The sequence below is a fragment of the Lithobates pipiens genome, unplaced genomic scaffold (genome assembly GCF_037356315.1).
Source record: "Lithobates pipiens isolate NorthernLeopardFrog02 unplaced genomic scaffold, aLitPip1_a1.2 Scaffold_18, whole genome shotgun sequence".
Taxonomy (NCBI): domain Eukaryota; kingdom Metazoa; phylum Chordata; class Amphibia; order Anura; family Ranidae; genus Lithobates; species Lithobates pipiens.
This window is the reverse complement of record NW_027507758.1, coordinates 99037711-99060421: the sequence shown is the minus strand read 5'-3', so window position 1 is coordinate 99060421 and position 22711 is coordinate 99037711. Positions and strand designations below refer to the sequence as shown.

Here is a 22711-nt window from a genome sequence, read left to right as displayed (position 1 = left end):
CTGCCGACCGCCGAGACACCAGGGGGGTTCAGAGGAGCCTCTCGGCATGAGCAGGGTGCCACAGCAGACGTGCAAGGGTCACATGAAATGGCTTGGGGAGCCAAATTCGGCCTGTGAGCCTTGTGTTTGACACGTGGCCTAAACAGTGACTGATGTGATACGAGCATTCCAGTTTGGGGCAGAAGCTCTGCCAGAAGAGGACATTAAATGAGTCGCGAATGAAAATCTGATGTCGATGGGAAGCTTTGGAATACTAAATATATTATGTAGTAGATTTTAAGGCAAGCTTTAGGTTGTGTTTGCACCTCTGTATAAGCACTTGCATTTTCCATTGCAATCAATGGAAATGCATGAAAACCTCCAATAGTTCACACTGCAATCCACTTTTCATTGCATATAACTTCTATTGACATGTGTTCCCAGTAATTTCACTAAAAACACAAGGGTGAGCTAATTTGTAGACATGCTGCTCTGTCAGAGAACTTATGACCAAACAACGAATAACAAGTTCCATCTTTTTATTCATACAGTATGAAGATTTCTACAGTTCCTACAAGTTATATAGCATGCAAAGGAAACAAAGAAAAAAAAAAAACAAACAAAAAAATAACATTCAACATTAACCATTCCCCTCACACAAATAAAAAAACAAAAAAAAAAAAAAAATCTCCAATAAAGAAATGCTTGCTATCTGAAAGTCAGCCAATGTATGCACAAGCATTAGAAATAGATAGCATCTGCTAAAATGTTTAAACACAATGTATGTACAAAAAATAATAAATTCACAAAAGACTAAATAATCCCCCTTGTAGCAGAGCACATGGCAGCTGACACTGGAACAGAAGACCACTGTCTGGGATAATGAACCACGGACTGATCCAGAGGAACAAACGTAATGTGTAGTGGAGATTTTTTTTATGTTATTGAACATCAACATGTACCAAAGTTTGGCAATTTCTTTTTTTTTTTTTTTTTTAAGTTTAATATTTATATATATATATTTATATATAATGCAAATTATGTAAACAAGAGGAACATTTCAAAAAATCGATCTACATGCAAAACTCCATGTCATGCAAGGACACCAAGCACCTTGATTTCTCTCGCACAGACAGAGCCCATGGTGTGCAGCACTCAGTTGAAGGAACAGCTATGGCAAGCAGGCAATACTTTTACCTGCCCTTACTAAAATGACTAATAAAATGGATATGCTTTCAAGAGCAAAAAAAATTATATATAATGTCTCGGTTTGGTTTTACTTGTTTTCCATCCAATAGTACCACAGCAGAAAAAAGGAGAGGTGGAAAAAAAAAAATTTAGAGTGTCTCACTACTTTTATATCACACATGATGGGAGTAATTACGGACAGAGCAGAACAGAATGTAGTATTTTCACAAAAAGTAACAGAAAACATTCCACCAGGACAAAGAACCTCTCCTATAACCAATGTACATAGATTGTTATCAGTCATGCTGCCTGCAGTAGTCTGTTCAATTTAGTTGGCAGGTATGAGTGAATAAATCCCGACTTCTGTCAAATCGGCTTATATAAAAAGGGACGGGGGTCCTCAAAGTGTTGTATACCTATTGCAGCTGCTGCAACTGATAGAATAGTACAATTTGGGTGACTTGCTTTAGCAACTCTGGAAAGCAGGAGATATAGGTTCTGTGCAGTTGCTATATGCATTAACAGTTCTTCACTTGGCAGTAACATTCAACTATTAAAAAAAAAAGAAAAAAAAAAAAAAGCAAGAGACACAGTCCCTGGTAATATATTAACATGTATAAATTAACATACAAATTTCCTGTGTTTAAAAAAAAAAAAAAAAAACGTAAGTAGATTAACAGGATGCAACAGAGTTGATCAACCAGTTAATATACAAAAAAAAAAAAAATCACAAGATACGAAACACATTGACCAGACACCCAGTTCAAAGTATACATTCTTCTACAATATATATATATTTATAAAACTGTGTGAAATAAAAGTAAGGATTTATATTCACGTATTGAACGGCTTATGTTCTGCTTGGCACTTTTTACTCTAGTTTTTATTTTGTTGTTTCTTTTACTCAAGTAGTTAAATTAAAGCCCACCTAATGACTACATAGAAAGTTTTATATATAATTCTTGTTTATAAAAGATGAGGAAACAAAATAAATAGAAAAAAAGCCAACTCCCTTCTTTTTCTCCATCACACTGATATGCTCCTCCCCACTGTGCTGTCCTTCAGACTTTAAAGTGCTACACCAAGTTATTGAGAGAATAAAAAGTTCAATAACACTTAAGTTGGCTTCATGAGGCTCATGTTGGAAAATGTGGCTTCACAGAGAAAAATACTTCCATTTAAAATACACAGAGAGCGTTGCTGGACGTCTTGAGCAGATCTTCAGAGATGGAGAAGAAAGCATAAGTGTTGGATGTTGTTCTGAAGAATCACACATCGACCACCATCTTTTTGTGGATATCTAAACCACCTACGACCTGCAGAAGAGAGGACAACCGGGATACCATAAAAATTTTGTATAGGTTTATAATATTACATTAAGGCTTGTGCTGGACTTGAGCAGATAAATCAGTACATGCTTATAAAACATTGATTGGCTCTAAACACATCTTTGAAACTTTAGGGCTACATTCACACGGGTAACTAGCACCAGTGCAAATGACAGCAGCAGGAATCTGCCGATTCCTGCAGCTGTTTCACCATCTGTGAGCAGCTTGCTGCTGCCAAGCCCTATACCTTCAATGTCAGGTTGGCAGCAGCAGCTTTCTTTGGCTGTTCGCCCAGTGCTGCTGGATGTACTTTGAACCCTGCCTGCTCAATGGACAATAAGTTAGTGTTATAGACTTTGACCAATCACCATAGGGGTTATTCTGAACCTGGAAGGCATAGATCTGAACAAGGAAACAGTGTACACCTTGCATGAATGCTGTGGATTGTAAATCATGTATGCTCAACCAGTTTCCAATAGCTCTGCGATGTTGGTTCCGGGGCCATAATTTTCATTATGGCTTAAGTGGGTCAATGACCTGAAAAAACTGTGCACTTTAAAAAGCTCCCGCCTTTCTAATTACAATTATTTTTATCAGCCCACCACTGCGTATATACCTTTCTCATCAAAGTGTTAAGTTCCTTATGATGGCAATAAAAGCTGCGCTGCTGTTCAGAGTCTAAGGACTCAAACACTGGTCACAGCAAAAGTAGGAATTGGCTGCACTATCCTGGCAGGTCTTGATTAGCAGTAGTAGATGCATACTAGCAGATTTGCATACTATCCTTAGAAAGTACAAGTCTTAGCTCACCTTTTCTGTACGGGTGGCACTGTACAGCCTCCCCACTCTCTGTGGGATGCTGAGCTATTGGTGTCCATGCAGCCAGTCCAGCAGCCTGGTGATTTGAAATGCCAGCTCTTTCCCCTCTCCTGTGCAGTGAAACGCTCTGGTCAATCCTGGAAGTGCTGCACAGGGGAGGGGGAGCTGAGGGGCGGATTTCCAATCCTCAGACTGCTGGGCTGGCTACATGGCACTGATAGTACAGCAACCCAAGAGGAGTACAGTGTACACCAGGAGCAGCGAGGAAGTTGTACAGTGTTAATATTTTCTGTAAAGGTGAAAACTTTAAAGGTTTCAAGTTGCATTGTATTTTATTGCACTAATGCCGGCCATACACGATGCGAATTCCGAACGAAAATCCGAGCGAAAATAAAATCGACCGATTTTCGTATCGTTAGTGTGGTATGCGCGACATGCGATTTTCGTACGACAGGGCAAATTGACAAATCCAACATGTTGGTTTTTTTTTCAAAAATCGTCCAAAAATCGTATCGTTAATGGCAGAGTTGGACGATTTGACATAAGAAAATGAACTGCGCACGATCTCTGGAAAGTATAAAACAACGAACGAATGGTCGAACGCAACACGGAATAAAAAAAACCCGTTAAAACATAGTGTTTTAACGTACGATTTTCGAACTTAATTGATGGCACATTCGCATGTTGTTGTGAGTGCCGCTTTCGTTTATCGTTCGACGGGTCGTTCGGAATTCGCATCGTGTATGGCCGGCATAAAACAAATGTGTCCTCTAATTACACAGTGCTAACTATTGTATACACAGGAAGATACCCATGGATTGACCTGTTCCATACCAACTAGCAAGGCAACACTTAGAAAAAAAAAATTCAATCAACCTCCACTCTCCATCCTGACAGATAGGGGACAGAGGGGGACTGAGGAGCACCAAGGGGAGAAGCAGCTGTCAGCTTTTTATTGAAAATATATACAGGGAGATCTGTGAATGTAAACCCTCCCCCCACACCGATCGTCCCTGACTGTAAAGGTATCGGATTAAGCATCGGACCATTTACCAGAGTACAAGCACTCTGGCAAATGCTTGGTATTTACAATGATACTTGTATCGGTGAAACCATAGCTCTCAGATACATGTCCTGCAACTTTGGGTCTCAAATCCAATCATAAGTCGCAACAGTGTGAGCCAAGCATAACACCTAATATAACCTGTTATTTTTATTAGTTGGGTACTATACAGTAGTTTTTCTTGCAGTTTTTTCCCCAGTAAGCACGTTTGAAATTATGCAAAAAAAAAAAACACTTAAAAGTCAACAGCTACACATTTATACTATTAGGACACTTACCTGTCCTGGAATCCAGTAATGTCTGCACCCCAGCCAATGTTTCCATCGGCTCTTGGGTGCTGCCGCCACCATTCATAGTAGGGGAACCCAGCAGTGAAGCCTGTTTTGGCTTTACAGCCGGTTCCCTAATGCACATGCATGAAGCACGACGCACCTTCTGAATGGCCCAGCAACAGGAAGAGGGGGGGCACGGTAAGATCTCTCGGAAGTGGGGAAAGATGCCCGTCAAAAACAGGTACCCGTTCCCTCCCGAAAGGTGCCAAATGTGGCACTGGAGGTGGGGGCGATAAGTGGAGCTTCCACTTTTGGGTGGAACTCCGCTTTAAAGTAAAGACAAGTAAAAGCCCCCTCCAGGCCCATAGACACACAAGCATTAAGAACATGGGCGCGTGTGTGTGTATATAGTTTTAGGATTTATATTTTTACCAGTTTTATATCAAACTCCCTTTTAAACATGAAAAGTGCCAACCAACAAAAGGTCTTATAATATACAATACGATTTTCTTACAAAAATCTAGAGTCCTTATTAGTTATATGCCTGTTGAAAGCACCTCTATAATATATGGCAGTGATGGCGAACCTTGACACCCCAGATGTTTTGGAACTACATTTCCCATGATGCTTAACTACACTGCAGAGTGCATGAGCCTCATGGGAAATGTAGTTCCAAAACATCTGGGGTGCCAAGGTTTGCCATCACTGATATATGGTAATCGATAATAAGGGCACACTGTTCAACAGTCTGACCTGATTTACTAAAATAAAACACTTTGTAGATAACTCAGTGCAAATCTAACTTCCTGCCCTTATGTGATCCTGTTCGTGCTGGCAAACATCAAAAATCATAAAATCAGACAAAAATGTAACTGTACAACAACTTTACAATTATACATTTACACAACAGATACAGTAGGATAAATTGTTTTTCCCACCACTTTACAGCTTTAAAGAAAAAAAAAAAAAACTGCTAGTATCTTGAAATTGGAGAGGTGGCAAATTCCTGAAGAGTTCAACTCTTTTCAGAGTGTTCCCTGTCACTCAACAGTTTTAGAGCAGATGAACTTATGGCTAGGGCTAGCTGACGGCATTTACTAGAAATAAAGAGCACAGACAAGAATATTCCTAACCCATACTCACAGCACAGAATTCTTCAAAAGATATTCTTCCATCCCCATCTTTATCGGCATTGATAATTGTTTTATCTACTATTTGTTGTAACTGTGTGTCCTTGAGGTTGTTTCCGACCATCATCTTCAACACCTGGAAAAGCTCACCGTTTGAGATATAGCCATCCTTGTCCATGTCATATATACGGAAAGCAACTGGTAGAGGAGAAAACAAAAAATGTCAATATACTTTCATTGATACCAATGCAAAGCTCCCAAGTGCTCCTTTTTTTGTAGAGGTTTGTTACTTTAATCTATACTAGTCTATTACTGGAAACCTTTCCTGAAACAAGCATAATGGCTGCCATTCTTGAGGTCTTGTGCAAATGCTTGTTGCCTGGCTGTCAAGGTCACACTTTGTTTAATAGCTTTTACCAAAACATAGAATAACTATGCAGATAAGGATTTTAAGCACGACAGCCAGGCGCTTGCATTTTAAGAAAGTGGTTTGTAATGACAGCCTCCTATTTTCCATTGAATGAAAAGGTTAGTGTTAGTTGAAGTTTAGGGACCAGTTAAATAGAAAACTGAAATACATACATGTGTGCCATCAGTTCTGTTTTTATCGTGTTTAAAGCGATTGAAAAGTAATTTTTTTCCCTGTAAAATTAATAAACATGTTATATCTACCTGCTCTGTTGCAGTGGATTTGCACAGAGCAGCCCAGTTCATCCTCTTCGGTACTTCTGGCCCCTACCTGCTGTTCAGTGCCCCCACAGCAAGCAGCTTGCTATGGGGGCACCCGAGTCACAACTCCCTTCTCATGAGGGTAAAACATTTTTAGGCATCAGTATAACCCCACACCCAACTTATACTTACCAGAGTCCTCATTTGATCCAGAGCTGTGATAGTCTCTCGCCTCACTTCCTGGCCTCACAGGCTTTACTGAGGCAGTGAGAGCCATTGGTGCCCGCTGCTGTCAATCAATCAAAGCCAGAGACAAGGGATCAGGTGGCCAGGCAGAGTCCCACTATCTATAGACAGTGAGGCCCGGGAACAAGCCAGCATGAGCGTCCCCATAGAAAGCAGTTTTCTATGGCAGCACTCACCGAAGCAGGGGGAGCTGGGAAACCTAAGAAAAAAAAATAATAAAAAGGAGGTTGGGGGCCACTCTGTACAATTCCAATATTAGGTGGGTGATCATACAGTTATGGATGATTGGTGTAAAATTGCCTGAAAACTAGTAATGATGTTGGTCCCCATTTCCAGGAAATTGTAGGAGAGGCAAGTGCACAATGTGGCTTATGTTTCAATAGTAAAGGTATCTGTTTCGCTGTGAAGTAACCGAACTAAGGCCTTCATTCTATTCTGAATTGGACTTCTGCTATGGGACAATTCTTACTACACTTTTATAGAAGGCCTAGGTTTTATCACAGGTGCTGCTCTGGAACAAGGGTCTCTCTCGAGTTCATTTCCACTAATAAGAGCAAAGTGTGCTGAAATTGTAGGGAGCTCATTTTGCCACACACACTAATATCTGGGCAATTTAGGATGCCTTTACTGCCATTAAATGCAAAAACAGGATTTTTAAAACAGCTCACCTGTAAAATCCTTTTCTTTGATGTACATCAGGGGACACAAAGCCATAATAGTTACTATGTGGTTTATAAGGCCACTAATAGGTGATGAACACTGGCATGCCCAAAAGACAAGAAGTGTACTCCCTATATAACCTCCCCCACTACTGGGAGTAGTCAGTTTTGTAGCCAAGCAATACACGTGTATATCAAGAAGGGAGGGACCTCTGTGTCCCCTGATGTACATCAAAAGAAAAGGATTTTACAGGTAAGGAGTTTTAAAAATCCTGTTTTCTTTTCATACATCAGGGGACACAGAGCCATATTAGTTACTATGTGGGATCTCCCATAGCAATGGCAACTGAAGGGAGGGAAACAAAAAAGTAGGGCAAAAAAGCCCAGAGGACTTATACGGCAGCCTGCAGTACACTGCGCCCAAAGGCAATAACCTCATGACCTTTAACAGCGATTTGATAAAATCTGGTAAAATGTATGAACTGAAGACCAAGTTGCGGCCTTACAGATCTGAGCCAGAGGCCTGCTGATGCACCACCCAAGAGGCACTGATCGCCCTGGTTGAGTGTGCTTTAACATGAAAAGGAGGAATTTTATTCTTTAAGCCATAAGCTTTAACAATCACTTGACGAATCCATTTGAAAATAGTAGATTTTGATGCTGCCTGTCCCCTTTTTGGACCTTCTGGCAGAACGAAACATCTGTTTTGCGAGCCTGAGCAGTTGATTTTAAATAGACTGTTATTGCTCTTACTACATCGGGAATGTAGCGCTGTCTCTTTCCCTAGATTGAGGCTCTGGGAAAAAAGGAAGAATAATATCCTGGTTTAAATGAAAACCTGTCACCACTTTTGGTAGGAATTCAGGACGAGGACGCAAAACCACCTTATCCATGATCAAATATGGCTCTTTATAAGATAGAGTCGCTAGTTCCGATACTCTTCTAGCAGAAGAAATGGCAACCAAAAAGATTAACTTTCTTGTCAAAAGAACCGAGGGAATTTCCCGTAAAGGCTCAAAAGGCTGACTCTGCAAAGCCGATAAGACCAAATTTAGATCCCAAGGATTTAGAGGTGCCTTGATAGGGGGATTAATCTGTGTTCCCCCCTGTATAAAGCTACGTACCAGAGAGTGGGAAGCAAGAGGCCATTGAAATAAACACTGACAAGGCCGAGATCTGGCCCTTGATAGTACTCAAGGCCAGCTTAATTTCTAATCCCATTTGCAGGAAATCAAGGATCCTACCTATGTTATACTTCCTGGGGTGTCAACCCCTGGATCCACACCAAGAAACATATGCCTTCCAGACTCTATAGTAAATGATTCTGGAAGCCGGATTATTGGTATTAATCAAAGTAGACATTACTGAAGGAGATAACCCACGATCCTTTAGAATGTGGGTTTCAATAGCCAAACCGTTAAATTTAGCATCTGGAACGTAGGATGGAATATCAGACCTTGTGCAAGAAGGTCTGGCCATAATGGCAGAGTCCAAGGGACTCCTACCACCATCTTTATGATCTCGGCAAACCAAGATCTTCTCAGTTAAGCTGGGGCCACCAGAATCACCTCATTTTATTCCTGCTTGATCCTGCAGAGAAGACACGGAACCAGCAGAACTGGAGGAAACGATAGATCAGTGAAAACTGATCCCATGGGAAGACTAATGCGTCTGCTCCGCATGCTAGCGGATCCCTCATTCAACAAAAAGTTGTCGACTTTGTTGTTGAATCTGGACGTGAATAGGTCCATGTCCAGAATACCCCATTTCTGACATATCGCTAGGAAGATATCGGGGTGGAGACCATTGCCCCGGAAAGAACAGTTGGCGATTCAATTAGTCTGCCTGCCAATTTTCTATTCCTGGAATGAAAAATCGCCAATAGGCAAGGAATGTTGTGTTCTGCCCAAGCTAGAACACGATTCACCTCTTTTTGGGCTGCACTACTTCTCATGCGCCCCCCCCCACCATTGATTGATGTAAGCCACAGCCATGGCATTGTCAGATTGAATCCTGACAGGACAATCCCACAATCTGACTGTCCAAGATTCTAGGGCCAGACATACAGCCCGAATCTCCAAAATGTTGATAGGCAAGGTCTTTTCTGATTTGGACCATCTCCCCTGGACAGAATCTTCTTCCAGGACTGCTCCCCAGCCTAGAAGGCATCTGTTGTCACCACTTTCCAGGATACTGTCAGAAAAGATTTCCCCTTTTGGAGGTTGCTGGATATCAACCACCAAATTTAGGCTCTGACGTACATCGGGAGCCAAGCGTATTGGAAACCCCAAAGCCTGAATCTTTTTGTTCCAGACCGAAAGGATGGCGTTTTTTAGCAGTCTAGAGTGAAACCGCAGGTAAGGGATGGCCTCGAAGGAGGCCACCATTTTCCCTAACAATCTCATGCACAGCTGAATGGAAGGATTTTTCTTTGTTTTGATAAGTTGAATTAGTCCTATAATGGAACAGATTCTTGTCTGGGTAAGAATACTTTCTTCTGTACAGTATCTATGACCAGCCCCAAGTACTGTAATCGCCTTGATGGTTTCCAAATTACAAATGGTAGAAGAGAAAACCTCCTGTGTTATATATACAGGGACTGATGCGTCTAGTGCAGCTGCAACAACAGTCTCCCCTAACGGCTCAATCTGACTGGCCGCATCACTCCTAGAGGAGGATGACATTCTTTTGGAAATGGAGTTAGATTTTTGTGAAAACATTGACCCATTAGAACCCTTAGAGGAGTTCCTGGTCCCTCTTCCACTCATAGCCTGAACCACAAAAGCAGAGGCACTACCAAAAAGAATGTACACTGCTAGGTTATAGTCCAGTGCTATAAGCTGCTATTAATACACAGCCTGGTAAAGTAATGTGTCAAAGGGAATGCCTGTGTCACCAAACCTGAATGAATTAAGCCATGTCCTGCTCATGTGTCCCTCCACAGCCAGAAGCAGCTACATACAGTGCTTTAAAAACTTCAACGTGCGGCCTGCATCTGACGCCGTTAGCCCCGCCCCCCACGCTAAATGAGCCCCCCCCATCTTTCAAAAGAAAGGGTTTTCCCATGTGAGCGGCAGACTTCAGGCACCTTGCAAACAGCTAATATGGCGGTGGGGGAAAAACCACCGCTAAGCGGCCTCGCTTTTTTCTTTTTTTTTTTAAAGGAATGCTTTCGGCACATAGGTCCCCCGTAGGGGTTAATTTCAACATTGGGGTGCAGGAGGAGAACCAGTCCCCCCTTTTCTTACCAGAGGGTCTGCATGTTGTGGCCAGAGGAGAAGAGGAAATTAAGGCTTCTGACAGCGCCGTTTCCAGCATCAGGCGATGAGTGCTCAATACAGCCCCCAGTGGTGACACAGGACATGACAGCATTAGAACTTAAAAGGAGAAATTCATAAGAAAATCTCTGCAAGCAAAACCTTGTTTCTTTCGGACACGAGGCCCGGGTACCATTCTTTAGGCCCATGAAAAGACACTCTGAATGGATCTGGTCAGCATGGCTAGCCCCAGCAAGGATTGCTCCAGTGGAGCTCAGCACAGCACATCTTTACTCGTGACCAACACCTTAGACACTGGCGAAAAAACTGAGGACTCCCAGTAGTGGGAGGGGTTATATAGGGAGTATAGTTCTTGCCTTAGGGTGTGTGCCAGTGTCCAGCACCTATTAGTGGCCCTATAACCCACATAGTAACTACTATGGCTGTGTGTCTCCTGATGTATGAAAAGAATGGTAATTTTCCTGCATGGAGATTTGTTACACACTGGCTCCATTGTGTACCTCTTTGTTTCACTATTTTGACTAAGCACCAGTAAAGAATAAAGGCTTAGGCTCAAGCTCAATTATTCCCTTCTGACATTCAGGTGCACAAGTAAAAGAACCAATCTGACATCACACATCCTGAATGGGCCAGAAATAGCAAAGATTTTGAAACCTGCATGCAGCGCTGCATTCCATATACTCAAAAACACTCTGGGCTCTAGTGCAACAAATGCCCAACAGACAGAGACTGTTCAACTGAAATAAAAAAAAAAAAAAGTTTTCTTCATGAAAAAGTTAAGAGGGCTATTCTATATCCAAAAGGATACTTTATTTCCCTTACACTTGGAGCTGGTAAAACCTCCTGGAAACTTGAGTACAGAGATCTCACCTGAAGTCCTCAACGGCAAACTGGCAGAGGATCAGGACTGTGCCAGTGCTGCATGTTAGCAACGTGTTGCCTAATCAGCAGCAAGTATATTGCTTTGTATGTTCTGTCCAGGTCCACTTTAAAGTGCATATTTTTTAACCACTCACATCAGTCTCTAAACAGGGCTATCTACCATTCCCTACCACACTCACAGATTAAAGCGGTCTTCCAGCCGTAAAAAATTTTTATTTTTAAAAGTCAGCAGCTACAAAACACTCTAGCTGCTTACTTTTAATAAGGACACTTACCTGTCCAGGGCAGCCGCGATGTTGGCCAATCCATCCCTCGTATCGTGTGCCGGCGCAGCCATCCTCACTAAGGGAAACAGGCAGTGGAGCCTCGCGGCTTCACAGCCTGTTTCCTACTGTGCATGCGCGAGTCAACGCTTTCTGAATGGGTGGCTTTCTTCTGTGACACAGGCCCCAGAAGACACTGTGCCCAAATTTCCCAGAAATCAACTCGAGGGGGAGAAGACTGAAGATCACCGCGAAATGGCAGATTAGGACGATCTGCCTAGCAAAAAGGAATTTGAGTAAAAAAAAATTTTTTTTTTTTTACATTTTTTTTTATTGCATTTGAATGTTATTTCACACTTTAAGATGATACATTTTACTAAAAAGCAAGAAATGCAAATTTTTTGATTCAGCTTGTTATATTTAGGCCATGTACATTTTTACAGCAAAGTGCTTCCGAAAGTATAACTACACTATATTACCAAAGGTATTGGGACGCCAGCATTTACACACGTTCACAAGGTTTAGTAGTGTGTATGGGAATGTTTGACCATTCTTCCAGAAGAGCATTTGTGAGGTCAGGCACTGATGTTGGACAAGAAGCCCTGGCTCGCATTCTCCACTCCAATTCATCCCAATGGTGTTCTATTGGGCAGGCCAGTCATGTTCCTCTACCCCAAATGCGCTCCATGTCTTTAAGGGCCTTGCCTGGTGAACTGGTCCAAATAATTTGTGGAGGGGGATTATGGTGTTGGGTTGTTTTTCAGGGCTTGGGCTTGGCCCCTTAGTTCCAGTGAGAGGTACTCTTAAGGTGTCAGCATACCAAGAAATTTTGTACAATTTTATAATCCCAATTTCGTGGGAACAGTTTGGGAACGACCCCTTCCTGTTTCAACATGACTGCATGCCAATGCCCAAAGAAAGCTCCATAAAGACATGGATGATCGAGTTTGGGGTGGAGGAACTTGACTGTCCTGACCTTAACCCAATAGAACACCTTTGGGATGAATTAGAGTGGAGACTGTGAGCCAAGCCTTCTTGTCCAATATCAGTGACTGAACTCTCAAATGCGCTTCTGTAAGAATGGTCAAACATTCCCATAGACACACTCAAACCTTGTGGACAGCCTTCCCAGAACAGTTGTTATAGCTGTACAGGGTGGGCCAACTCAATATTAATCCCTACGGACTAAGACTGGGATGCCATTAAAGTTAATGTGCGTGTAAAGGCAGGCATCCCAATACTTTTGACAATACAGTGTCTTTCTTAATTTTGGACAGTGTTATAAACTGTCTTTTTGCCCTGTGTCCCATTGGGGAGATCTTCACTCCCTGTACCATAGCCAAAACAGGAAGTGAGAGGAAATCCCTGTAAATTATGGGAATTTCTTGGGGCCCCCAGAACTATTACGGTTCTGGGGAGGGCCCAAAATTGTTTTTAGTTTCACTTTTAAATCACTAGCCGACCCGCGGACTCTGCCAGCGAGCCATAACTGGGGTGAGGAGAGGCAGAATGTGGAACTGCCCATATAAACAAGGCAATTCCCAGCTCTGCCTAGTGACATGAGAGATCTACTGTTCCCAGTGATCAGGAAACAGTGATCTGTCATGCCCCAGTGAGCCCATCCCACCTACAGTTAGAACATATCCAGGGAACACACTTAACCCCTTGCTTGCCCCCTAGTGTTAACCCATTCCCTGCCAGTAGGGGTGCAACGGATCGTCACTGATCCGTGATGCGAACGGGTCACCCTGCTCGGATCGGCACATGCCACGGTCTCGGTCTTAGGAAAGGCCGCGGCTTAGGCCTAGCTCTGAAGTGGCGGCCATATTTCTACACCCAGGCCGTTTACAAGTGATCGCTCCATCATTTGACGGAGCGATCACTTGTAAATAAACCAGCATCATGCAATGATGCCGGTCCCTCCCTCCCCTCTGTACCGATCTGTACAGTGGAGGGTAGAGATCGGTGTCAGCAGCGCTGTGGGATGCATCTGTAGTGCCCACAGCGCTGCTCTGTGACTCTGATCCGAGGAACGATCCAATCCGTGAGTTTGATCCGTTGCACCCTTACCTGCCAGTGTCATTTTTACATTGATCAGTGCATTTTTATAGCCCTGATCAATGCAATGTCACTGATCTCCAAAAAGTGTCATTTGGGGTCAGATTTGTCCACCGCAATCCTGCCAAGTATTGCAGATCGCCGCCATTACCAGTAAAAATAAAATAAAAAAGTCCTTAAATCTATCCCATAGGTTTGTAGACAATAACTTTTGCACAAACCAATCAATATACGCCTATTGTGATTTTAACCAAAAATATGTAGAAGCATATATAATCGGCCTAAACTGATGAATACGTTTGTTTTTTTTTAGATTATTTTTCTTTGATTGGTATTATAGCAAAAAAAAAAAAATCTTTTCAAAGTTGTCAGTTTATAGCACAAAAAATAAGAACCGCAGGAGGTGATCAAATAACACCAAAAGAAAGCTCTATTTGTGGGTAAAGGATGTACATTTTGTTTGGGTACAGTGTCGCACGACCGCGCAATTGTCAGTTAAAATGACGCAGTGTTGTATCTCTAAAAATGGCCTGTCATTAGGGGGCAAATCCTTCCAGGGCTAAAGCGGCTAATGATAAACAGGACAAAGAGGGAAGCTAAATTTCCCTAACAGGGGCAAAGGTAGCAATAAAAACCTGACTGGTATTCTAATACATCTCCATTCTGTCCAAAATAAATAAATAGGATGTCTTAAACAGCTTACCTGTAAAATACTTTTCTTTGAAGTACATCACAGGACACAGCCATAGTAGTTACTATGTGCGTTATAGGCCACCTTCAGATGATGGACACAGGTACGCCCTAAGACAAAAAGTGCACTCCCTATATAACCCCTCCCACTACTGGTAGTACCTCGGTTTTGTAGCAAAGTAATACAGGTGTATACCAAAGAAGGGAGGAACCTCTGTGTCCTGTGATGTACTTCAAAGAAAAGGATTTTACAGGTAAGCCGTTTAAAAATTATATTTTTCTTATTGTACATCACGGGACACAGAGCCATAGTAGTTACTATTTGGGATGTCCCATAGCAATAGCAACTGATGGAAGGGAGACAACAAAAAGTAGGGCACTAAGACTAGGGGACTTGTACTGCAGCCTGCAGTACACTGCCCCCAAAGACGATACCCTCATGACCTTTTATATCTACTTGATAGAATCTGGTAAATGTATGGACTGAAGACCAAGCTGCGGCTTTGCAGATCTAAGTCATGGAGGCTTGGTGAGGCACTGCCCAAGAAGCACTAACAATCTTTTGGAGTGCGCTTTAATATGAAAAGGTGAAATTTTCCTTTTTAAACTCACTTGACAAATTCATTTAGAGGTAGTAGATTTTGACGCTGCCTGTCCTCTTTTAGGACAGTCTGGTAACACAAACAAAACATCTGTTTTACAAATCTGAGCGGTCACCTTCAGATGTACGTTGACCGCTCTCACCACATCAAGAGAATGTAGACACCTTTCTTCCATAGAACGAGGTTCTGGAAAAAATGAAGGCAGAACAATATCCTGGTTTAAATGAAAAACCTGACACTACCTTCGGTAGGAAATTAGGATAAGGTCGCAATACAACCTTATCCTTATGAACAATCAAATATGGCTCTTTACATGAGAGCAGCCAACTCAATACTTTCTTGCAGAAAATATGGCAACCAAGAAAATGAATTTTCCTTGTCAAGAGGACCGAGGAAATATCTCATATTGGCTCAAAAGGCTGTTTCTGTAATACCGACAGGACTAAATTCAAGTCACAAGAGTTCAGGGGTGACCTAACTGGAGGATTAAACGCGTTACCCCCTGAATAAAGTTACAAACCAGAGTGTGAAGCAAGTGGTCATTGAAAAAACACCAATAAGGCTGACACCTGGCCTTTGACAGTACAAGGCTAGCTTAATTTCCAATCCAATCTGCAGAAATTCAGGGATCCTACCTATGAAATATTTCCTGCGGTGCCAACCCCTGGATTCACACTGGAGACATATGCCTTCCAGACTCTATAGTATATGACTCTGGTTAATGCTAGGAAGGCGGCCTCCAAAGTAGAAACGACTGAAGCGGACATGCCACGGTCTTTCAGAATGTGGGTCTCAATAGCCAGACTGTTAAATTTAGTGTTTGTAAGGTAGGATGGAATACCAGACCTTGCAAGAGAAGGTTTGGCCATAGTGGTAGAGTCTATGGGTCCCCTACTGCCATCTTTACAATCGCTGCAAACCAAGATCTCCTGGGCCACAAGAATTACCTCTTCCCTTCCTACTTGATCCTGCGAAGAAGGCGCAGAAGCAGCAGAACAGGAGGGAACACAGATCAGTGAAAACTGATCCCACTGAAAAACCAAGGCATCTGTTCCGCATGCCTTTCGGATTCCCTTGTCCTTGACACAAAGTTGTTGATCCTGGATGCAAACAGATCCAAGTCGAGAATTACCCATCTTCGACATATTGACAGAAAGATATCAGGGTGAAGAGACCAATCCCTCGGGAACAACTGTTGGCGACTCATGTAGTCCGCCTGCCAATTCTTTATCCCTGAAAAGAAAATTGCCGACAAGGAATATTGTCTTCTGCCCAAGATAGGATATGATTCACCTTTCTTTGGGCCGCACAACTTCTCGTGGCCCCTTAGTGATTGATATAGGCCACTGCTGTGGCATTGTGGGACTGGATTCTGACAGGACAATTCCATAGTCTGAGCATCCAGGCCTTCAGGGCCAGGCGTACTGCCCAAATCTCTAGAATACTGATGGGCAAGGTCATTTATTATTTGGACCATTTTCCTTGGACAGACACTTCTTCCCAGGAGGCTGGCATCTGTTACCACTTTCCAGGTAACTGGTAGAAAGGATTTTCCTTTTTGAAGATTCGTGGATATCAACCACCAATTGAGGCTCAGGACGCACTTTGGAGGGATAAACGCATTGGGAAGTCCAGATCTTGGACCTTCTTGTTCCAAATTGCCAGGATACTGTTTTGCAGCAGTCTTGAATGAAACTGCGCATAAGGAACAGCCTCGAAAGAAGCCACCATCTTTCCCAACAATTTCATGCAAAGTCGAATAGAAGGATTCTTGTTTTGACCAACTGAATCAGTTCAGAACTGATCCTTTCCTGGGGCAAAAACTCCCTCTTCTGAACTGTATCTATGATCAGTTACAAGTACTGCAATCTCCTTGATGGTTTTAAAGAGGATTTCTCTAGCTTGAGAAACACCAACGTTGTGCTAAACCTCGCCCCCCTCTCCTTTCCTTTGAAAAAGAGCCTCTCACGTGCGAGGCTTCCAATCCTATAGGAGTGAGGGGAAAGAAAATGATGAAGGGGGGCCTGGAAGCCGCCGAGTAAGGCGGCGTGCCATGCTAATTTTTTTTCGCTTCTTCCCCGTGAAGAGGGGGAGAAAAACAAAAAAAAAAAAAAAAAAACCCACAGTACAGGGGGGCATCTGGTGGGGAGGAAAAAAAACCCCAGACTTACCGGAGGTCTGCTGCTGGCTAGAGGAAAGGAAAACTGCTTGTTTCGGACACAATGTGAGCTCTGAGGAAACGGGAGAAGAGAAGTGCTCTATACAGCCCCCAGTGGCGACATATAGGCACGACAACATTTACTAAATTTGAAGTAGACTTTCATAAGAAAATTTCAATTTTTTTTTTTGGGAAAAACTCCACTTACCTTTCCCACTGCAGGGTTTTCTGTGGTAAAACCAACAGACCCAATCTTCACCCTTCACGGTGGGTTCCCTTAAACCTCCAGGAGCTGGGGATCCGAGGAAACCCACAATCTTGGACCTGTAATAGCACCGCTGCCAGTAAAACTTTATGGCCTTACTACCAAAAGTACTGGATCCCGGGGTACAGCTCTCTAAAAGAGAAGAGTTTACAGGCAAAACCTTGTTTTTTGGACACAAGGCCCAGGTACCATTCAATTCAGCCTAATTGTCTTTGGGCATGCCAGTGTCCATCATCTGACGGTGGCCTAGAACCCCACATAGTAACTACTGTGGCTCTGTGACCTGTGATGTATGATAAGACAAAAGTTTTGCCTTCAGTTATACTTTAAACACTTCTAGATATATTTGACATGTTGCAAACAAAAATCAGTGTTTCCCTTTTCTATGGAGAAGAAAAAAAAAAAAAAAAAAAAACTTGTCGACCCAACAACAATTTTACCCCCGATTCACCTCCTATATATTAATAATATAATAGTGTGTGTGTCAGCGAGTACACCCCTCACATTTTTGCAAATATTTTATTCTACCTTTTCATGTGACAACACTGAAGAAATGACACTTTGCTACAATGTAAAGTAGTGAGTGTACAGCTTGTATAACAAAGTAAATGTGCTGTCCCCTAAAAAGAACAGCCATTAACCACTTAAGCCCCGGACCAATTCGCAGCCAAAGGACCAGGCCCCTTTTTGCGATTCGGCACTGCGTCGCTTTAACTGGCAATTGCACAGTCATGCGACAGGGTTCCCAAACAAAATTGGCATCTTTTTTCCCCACAATAGAGCTTTCTTTTGGTGGTATTTGATCACCTCTGCGGTTTTTATTTTTTGCGCTATAAACAAAAATAGTGACAATTTTGAAAAAAACTTATTTTTAACTTTTTGCTATAATATCACCCAAAAAATATATATATAAAAAAAAATTCCCTCAGTTTAGGCTGATACGTATTCTACTTAATTTTTGGAAAAAAAATAAATAAAAAAATCGCAATTACCGATTGGTTGGTTTGCGCAAAAGTTATAGTGTTTACAAAATAGGGGATAGTTTTATAGCATTTTTATTAATTTTTTTTTTTACTAGTAATGGCGGCAATCAGCGATTTTTATTGTGACTGCTACATTATGGCGGACACATTGGACATTTTTGGGACCATTGTCATTTATACAGCAATCAGCGCTCCCGACCCACGGCTGGGGACTTAAAGAGCAAGGTATATGTGCTTGTGCCCAGCTGTGTCATTCTGCCGACGTATATGTGCAGGAGGTGGTCCGTAAGCAGTTAATGTCTAAACCGCTGGCAAAAAAAAAGTTAGTATATCTCCAAGTGAAAATATCCAAATTGGGCCCAATTAGCCATTTTTCCTCCCCAGTGTCATGTGACTCGTTAGTGTTACAAGGTCTCAGGTGTGAATGGGGAGCAGGTGTGTTAAATTTGGCGTTATTGCTCTCTTACTGCTCACTTGAAGTTCGACATGGCACCTCATGGTAAAGAACTGAGGATCTGAAAAAAACTATTCTACATGAAACATGGCCTAGGCCAGTGATGGTGAACCTTGGCACCCCAGATGTTTTGGAACCACATTTCCCATGATGCTCAACTACACTGCAAAGTGCATGAGCATCATGGGAAAAGTAGTTCCAAAACATCTGGGATGCCAAGGTTCACCATCACTGGCCTAGGCTAGAAGATTGCCAAGACTCTGAAACCGAGCTGCAGCACGGTGGCCAAGACCATATAGCGGTGGTCGACCAAAGAGGTTGAGTGCACATGCTCAGCTTCATATCCAGAGGTTGTCTTTGGGAATTAGACATATGAGTGCTGCCAGCATTGCTGCAGAGGTTGAAGGGGCGGGGGCGTGTCAGCCTGTCAGTGCTCAGACCATACCCCGCACAATTCATCAAATTGGTCTGCATGGCTGTTGTCTCAGAAGGTGTACACTCACTTCTTTACATTTTAGCAAAGTGTCATGTCTTCAGTGTTGTCACAAGAAAACATAATAAAATATTTACAAAAATGTGAGGGGTGTACTCACCTTCATGAGCTATTGTACATAAGCAAAGATTTTAATATTCATATTTAATAAGGATCAGAGGGGGTGTTTCCAGTATACTAAGAAACAGGTAGCATTATGTTAGCGGACAGAGGAATGCTGCAGGACAGCCTCTAAAAACCAGATGCACATGTCCCCATGTCTGAAATAAATGTGTCAGAGGCTTTCACACGACATGTAATACTTACACCTCAGTTTCTGTTCCTTGTCACCCTTTACACTGAACTGAGAAACGCCTTCGATAAATTCTGCAAAAAACGAAAAAAGATCACAATTTTAAAATGGTTGACATATCTTGGACAATGCTGTCATTTATTGCCAATGGTTGTAGAGTTTAAAAACAAACATAAGAGATCAATAAATAAGACATTTCCAATGTGCACAGCATGTAAGGAAGCAAAGCAAAGCAGAATCTGACTGGCTGTTGTAGAAAGCAAATGGAGAAAACCCTTCCCTCAGGTCCATTTATAACTGGAGCCTACTATAGGCATCACAAAGCACTACTTCCAGCGAGTGGTTCGTATTGTTACTCAGAACATGGAACCACTGCTTATTATACACAATTTACTGTATATAACGCCAACAGTTTGTGCAGTGCTTTATAGTATCAGGCTGCGATTCGCAGAGTTTTTTGCCGCGTTTTGTCGCGAATTTGTGCAGGGCAAAAGGTCACCAATGTTAAGCATCGAGCAGATACAGCGTCAAAACGCCCATAGAAACGCTCATTGTCGCGCTAAACGCTCGAATCGAGTGTTTCAATTAGTTTCTATGGGAATGAAAACGCCCAAATCAGCCCGATTCGCGCGGCAAAAAAGGGTCCGGAACTTGTTTGAGCTTCAGGCGTAGGGCTTCAGGCGACTTGGAGTGGAGATGTGAACCATCTCCATTGAGAATAATGTATTTTTTCCCCTCCAGCGTTTTGTAGCTTCAGGCGTAGGGCTACAAAACGCTCAGGTGTGAATGGGGTCTCAGGGATACAGTAGTTACAAAATAGGGTTTAGAGCAGGGATATGCAATTAGCAGACCTCCAGCTGTTGCAGAACTACAACTCCCATGAGGCATAGCAAGACTGACAGCCACAAGCATGACACCCAGAGGCAGAGGCATGGTGGGGACTTGTAGTTTTGCAATAGCTGGAGGTCCGCTAATTGCATATCCATGGTTTAGAGGACCCTGCTTGTGACAGCTTCCAATTGATTAGGGAGGGGATGCATCTTCAATCCATTCTATCCCTTTAATATTTCCACTGACTGTATATCTTGACTTAATTTTTAACATTCACCTTAACCACTTGCTGCCCACCCACAGTACATTTACTGTTGGTGGCACAGCTAGGCCATTGAGGTGATAGAAATCCAACTGGACCAGTGAGCACAAGCAGTACACATACACTTGTTACACACAGTTAACCTCTTAATTGCCCTCCTGATTACCCATCAGTATAATATTGTCACTGTATTCATGTCACTAGCGACATCAATGTCAGTGTTTCCTCCCAGCCAGTGATAGTGTGGCGGGGGAAATCTGGCGCTATTACAGTGTCACTAGTCACTGATCACCACCATTACTAGCATAGTGTCTGTACAGATCTGTATCTCGATCATGTTTAAACTATACTAGTATCCCCAAAAAACACAGTGTTAGCAGGATCAGCCCCCGATCACTGTCAGCACTTGCAGCATGTAGAAAACATTTTGGCCTAAGTTTATGAAGATATTTGATTTTATTAGATATGTTTTATAACAGAAGTAAAAATAGGTTTATATAACAAAAAACCCAGCGGTGATCAAACCTCACCAAAAGAAAGCTCTATTTGTGTGGGGAAAAACAAGTATCATTTGGGTACAGCATTGCATGACCAAGCAATTGCCAGTGAAATTAGCGCAGTGCTGAATAGCAAAAAATTGTCTGGTCATAAAGATAGTAAAACCTTCCGGTAGTCAAGTGGCTCAAGTAAGATTTGTTTTCAGGAGATGCAACACCGATCGTAAAGATAAATTCAATCTATGAATAGAATTCAACACTTGTGGCTCTCTCGCTTTTTACATTGAGGATAAAACAATTTGGTCACAACTCTTATGCATCTTACACATACTTTTGATGCATATGCCTTAAAGAGGAAGTAAACCCTAATGGGTTTACTTCCTCTTTCATTCCCTGCAAAGGCAAATCATAATGGACTACTATGCATCGCATAGTAGCCCATTATGTGTCACTTACCTGACACAGGAGCCAGCGATGTCACCGCTGTCCCCTGTAGTCCGGCGCATCCATCTTTTCGGTGGGGTCTCGCAGCTCCGCCGCTGTCATTCGGCGGAGCCGCAATGACGTCACTCCCGCGCATGCGCACGGGAGCCGACACGCGCGGCAGCTCCGTTGTTGGAAATGCCACGCTCAGTGCGCATGCGCGCCGTTGTCTACGGCGCATGCGCCGTAGACAGTGGTGCCTGTCTTCGGGCAAATATCTCCTAAACCGTATAGGTTTAGGTGATATTTCTTGGAACTACAGGTAAGCCTTAATCTAGGCTTACCTGTAGGTCAAAGTGGTTTGTAAGGGTTTACAAACACTTTAAAGCAGTGATCAACCTTTGGACCTCACAGATCACTAAAAGTACAATTGTGAATCCCATGAACCACTAACAATTTTACAAGCCTTATACACACACGCACAGACCTGACCACACTGCTGCCTTATACACACAATGCTCCAGCTCTCTGCCCTCTCCCCCTGATCCTACTGCTACCTTATACACACACAATGCTCCGGCACTCTGCCCCCCTCCCCCTGCATCATCGCGTTTGATCTCTGAGTGAACGGGCGTTTGCAAGCCGGACGGCTATCCATGTTTTTATCTCTACACTTCAAAGTTTTTTTTTTTTTACCTTTCATATTAAAGTACATATGCCAGTATTACACTATGGGAGGTTCCCTTCTTTCTGTGAAATTGGAGTTGATATTTGCACCCCAGGTAATAAAAAAAAAAAAAAAAAAAAATGCTCCCACAGAGTAGGTAACATTGCATTTCTTAGGGTCAAGAGTTGCTGGCCTTTGTTCATCCCCTTTAACAGACATTAACAAATAAACCACATTCTATATGCAGACAGTCCTACAAA

At 42.6% G+C, this 22711-nt stretch overlaps 1 protein-coding gene across 2 annotated transcripts in view; it reads right to left on the bottom strand.

Moving 5' to 3' along the window:
* Positions 1 to 501: 501 nt before the first annotated feature.
* PPP3R1 (protein phosphatase 3 regulatory subunit B, alpha) overlaps positions 502 to 22711 on the bottom strand; it is a 162436-nt gene continuing 140226 nt past the window's right edge. For both annotated transcript variants that reach the window (XM_077485942.1, XM_077485943.1), the window contains 3 exons: positions 19786 to 19845; positions 5793 to 5977; positions 502 to 2483 (listed from right to left, as the gene is read on the bottom strand). In XM_077485942.1, coding sequence (XP_077342068.1) covers positions 2436 to 2483; positions 5793 to 5977; positions 19786 to 19845 — 293 coding nt within the window. In that variant the 3' untranslated portion in view covers positions 502 to 2435. The remainder of the gene's footprint in view (positions 2484 to 5792; positions 5978 to 19785; positions 19846 to 22711) is intronic.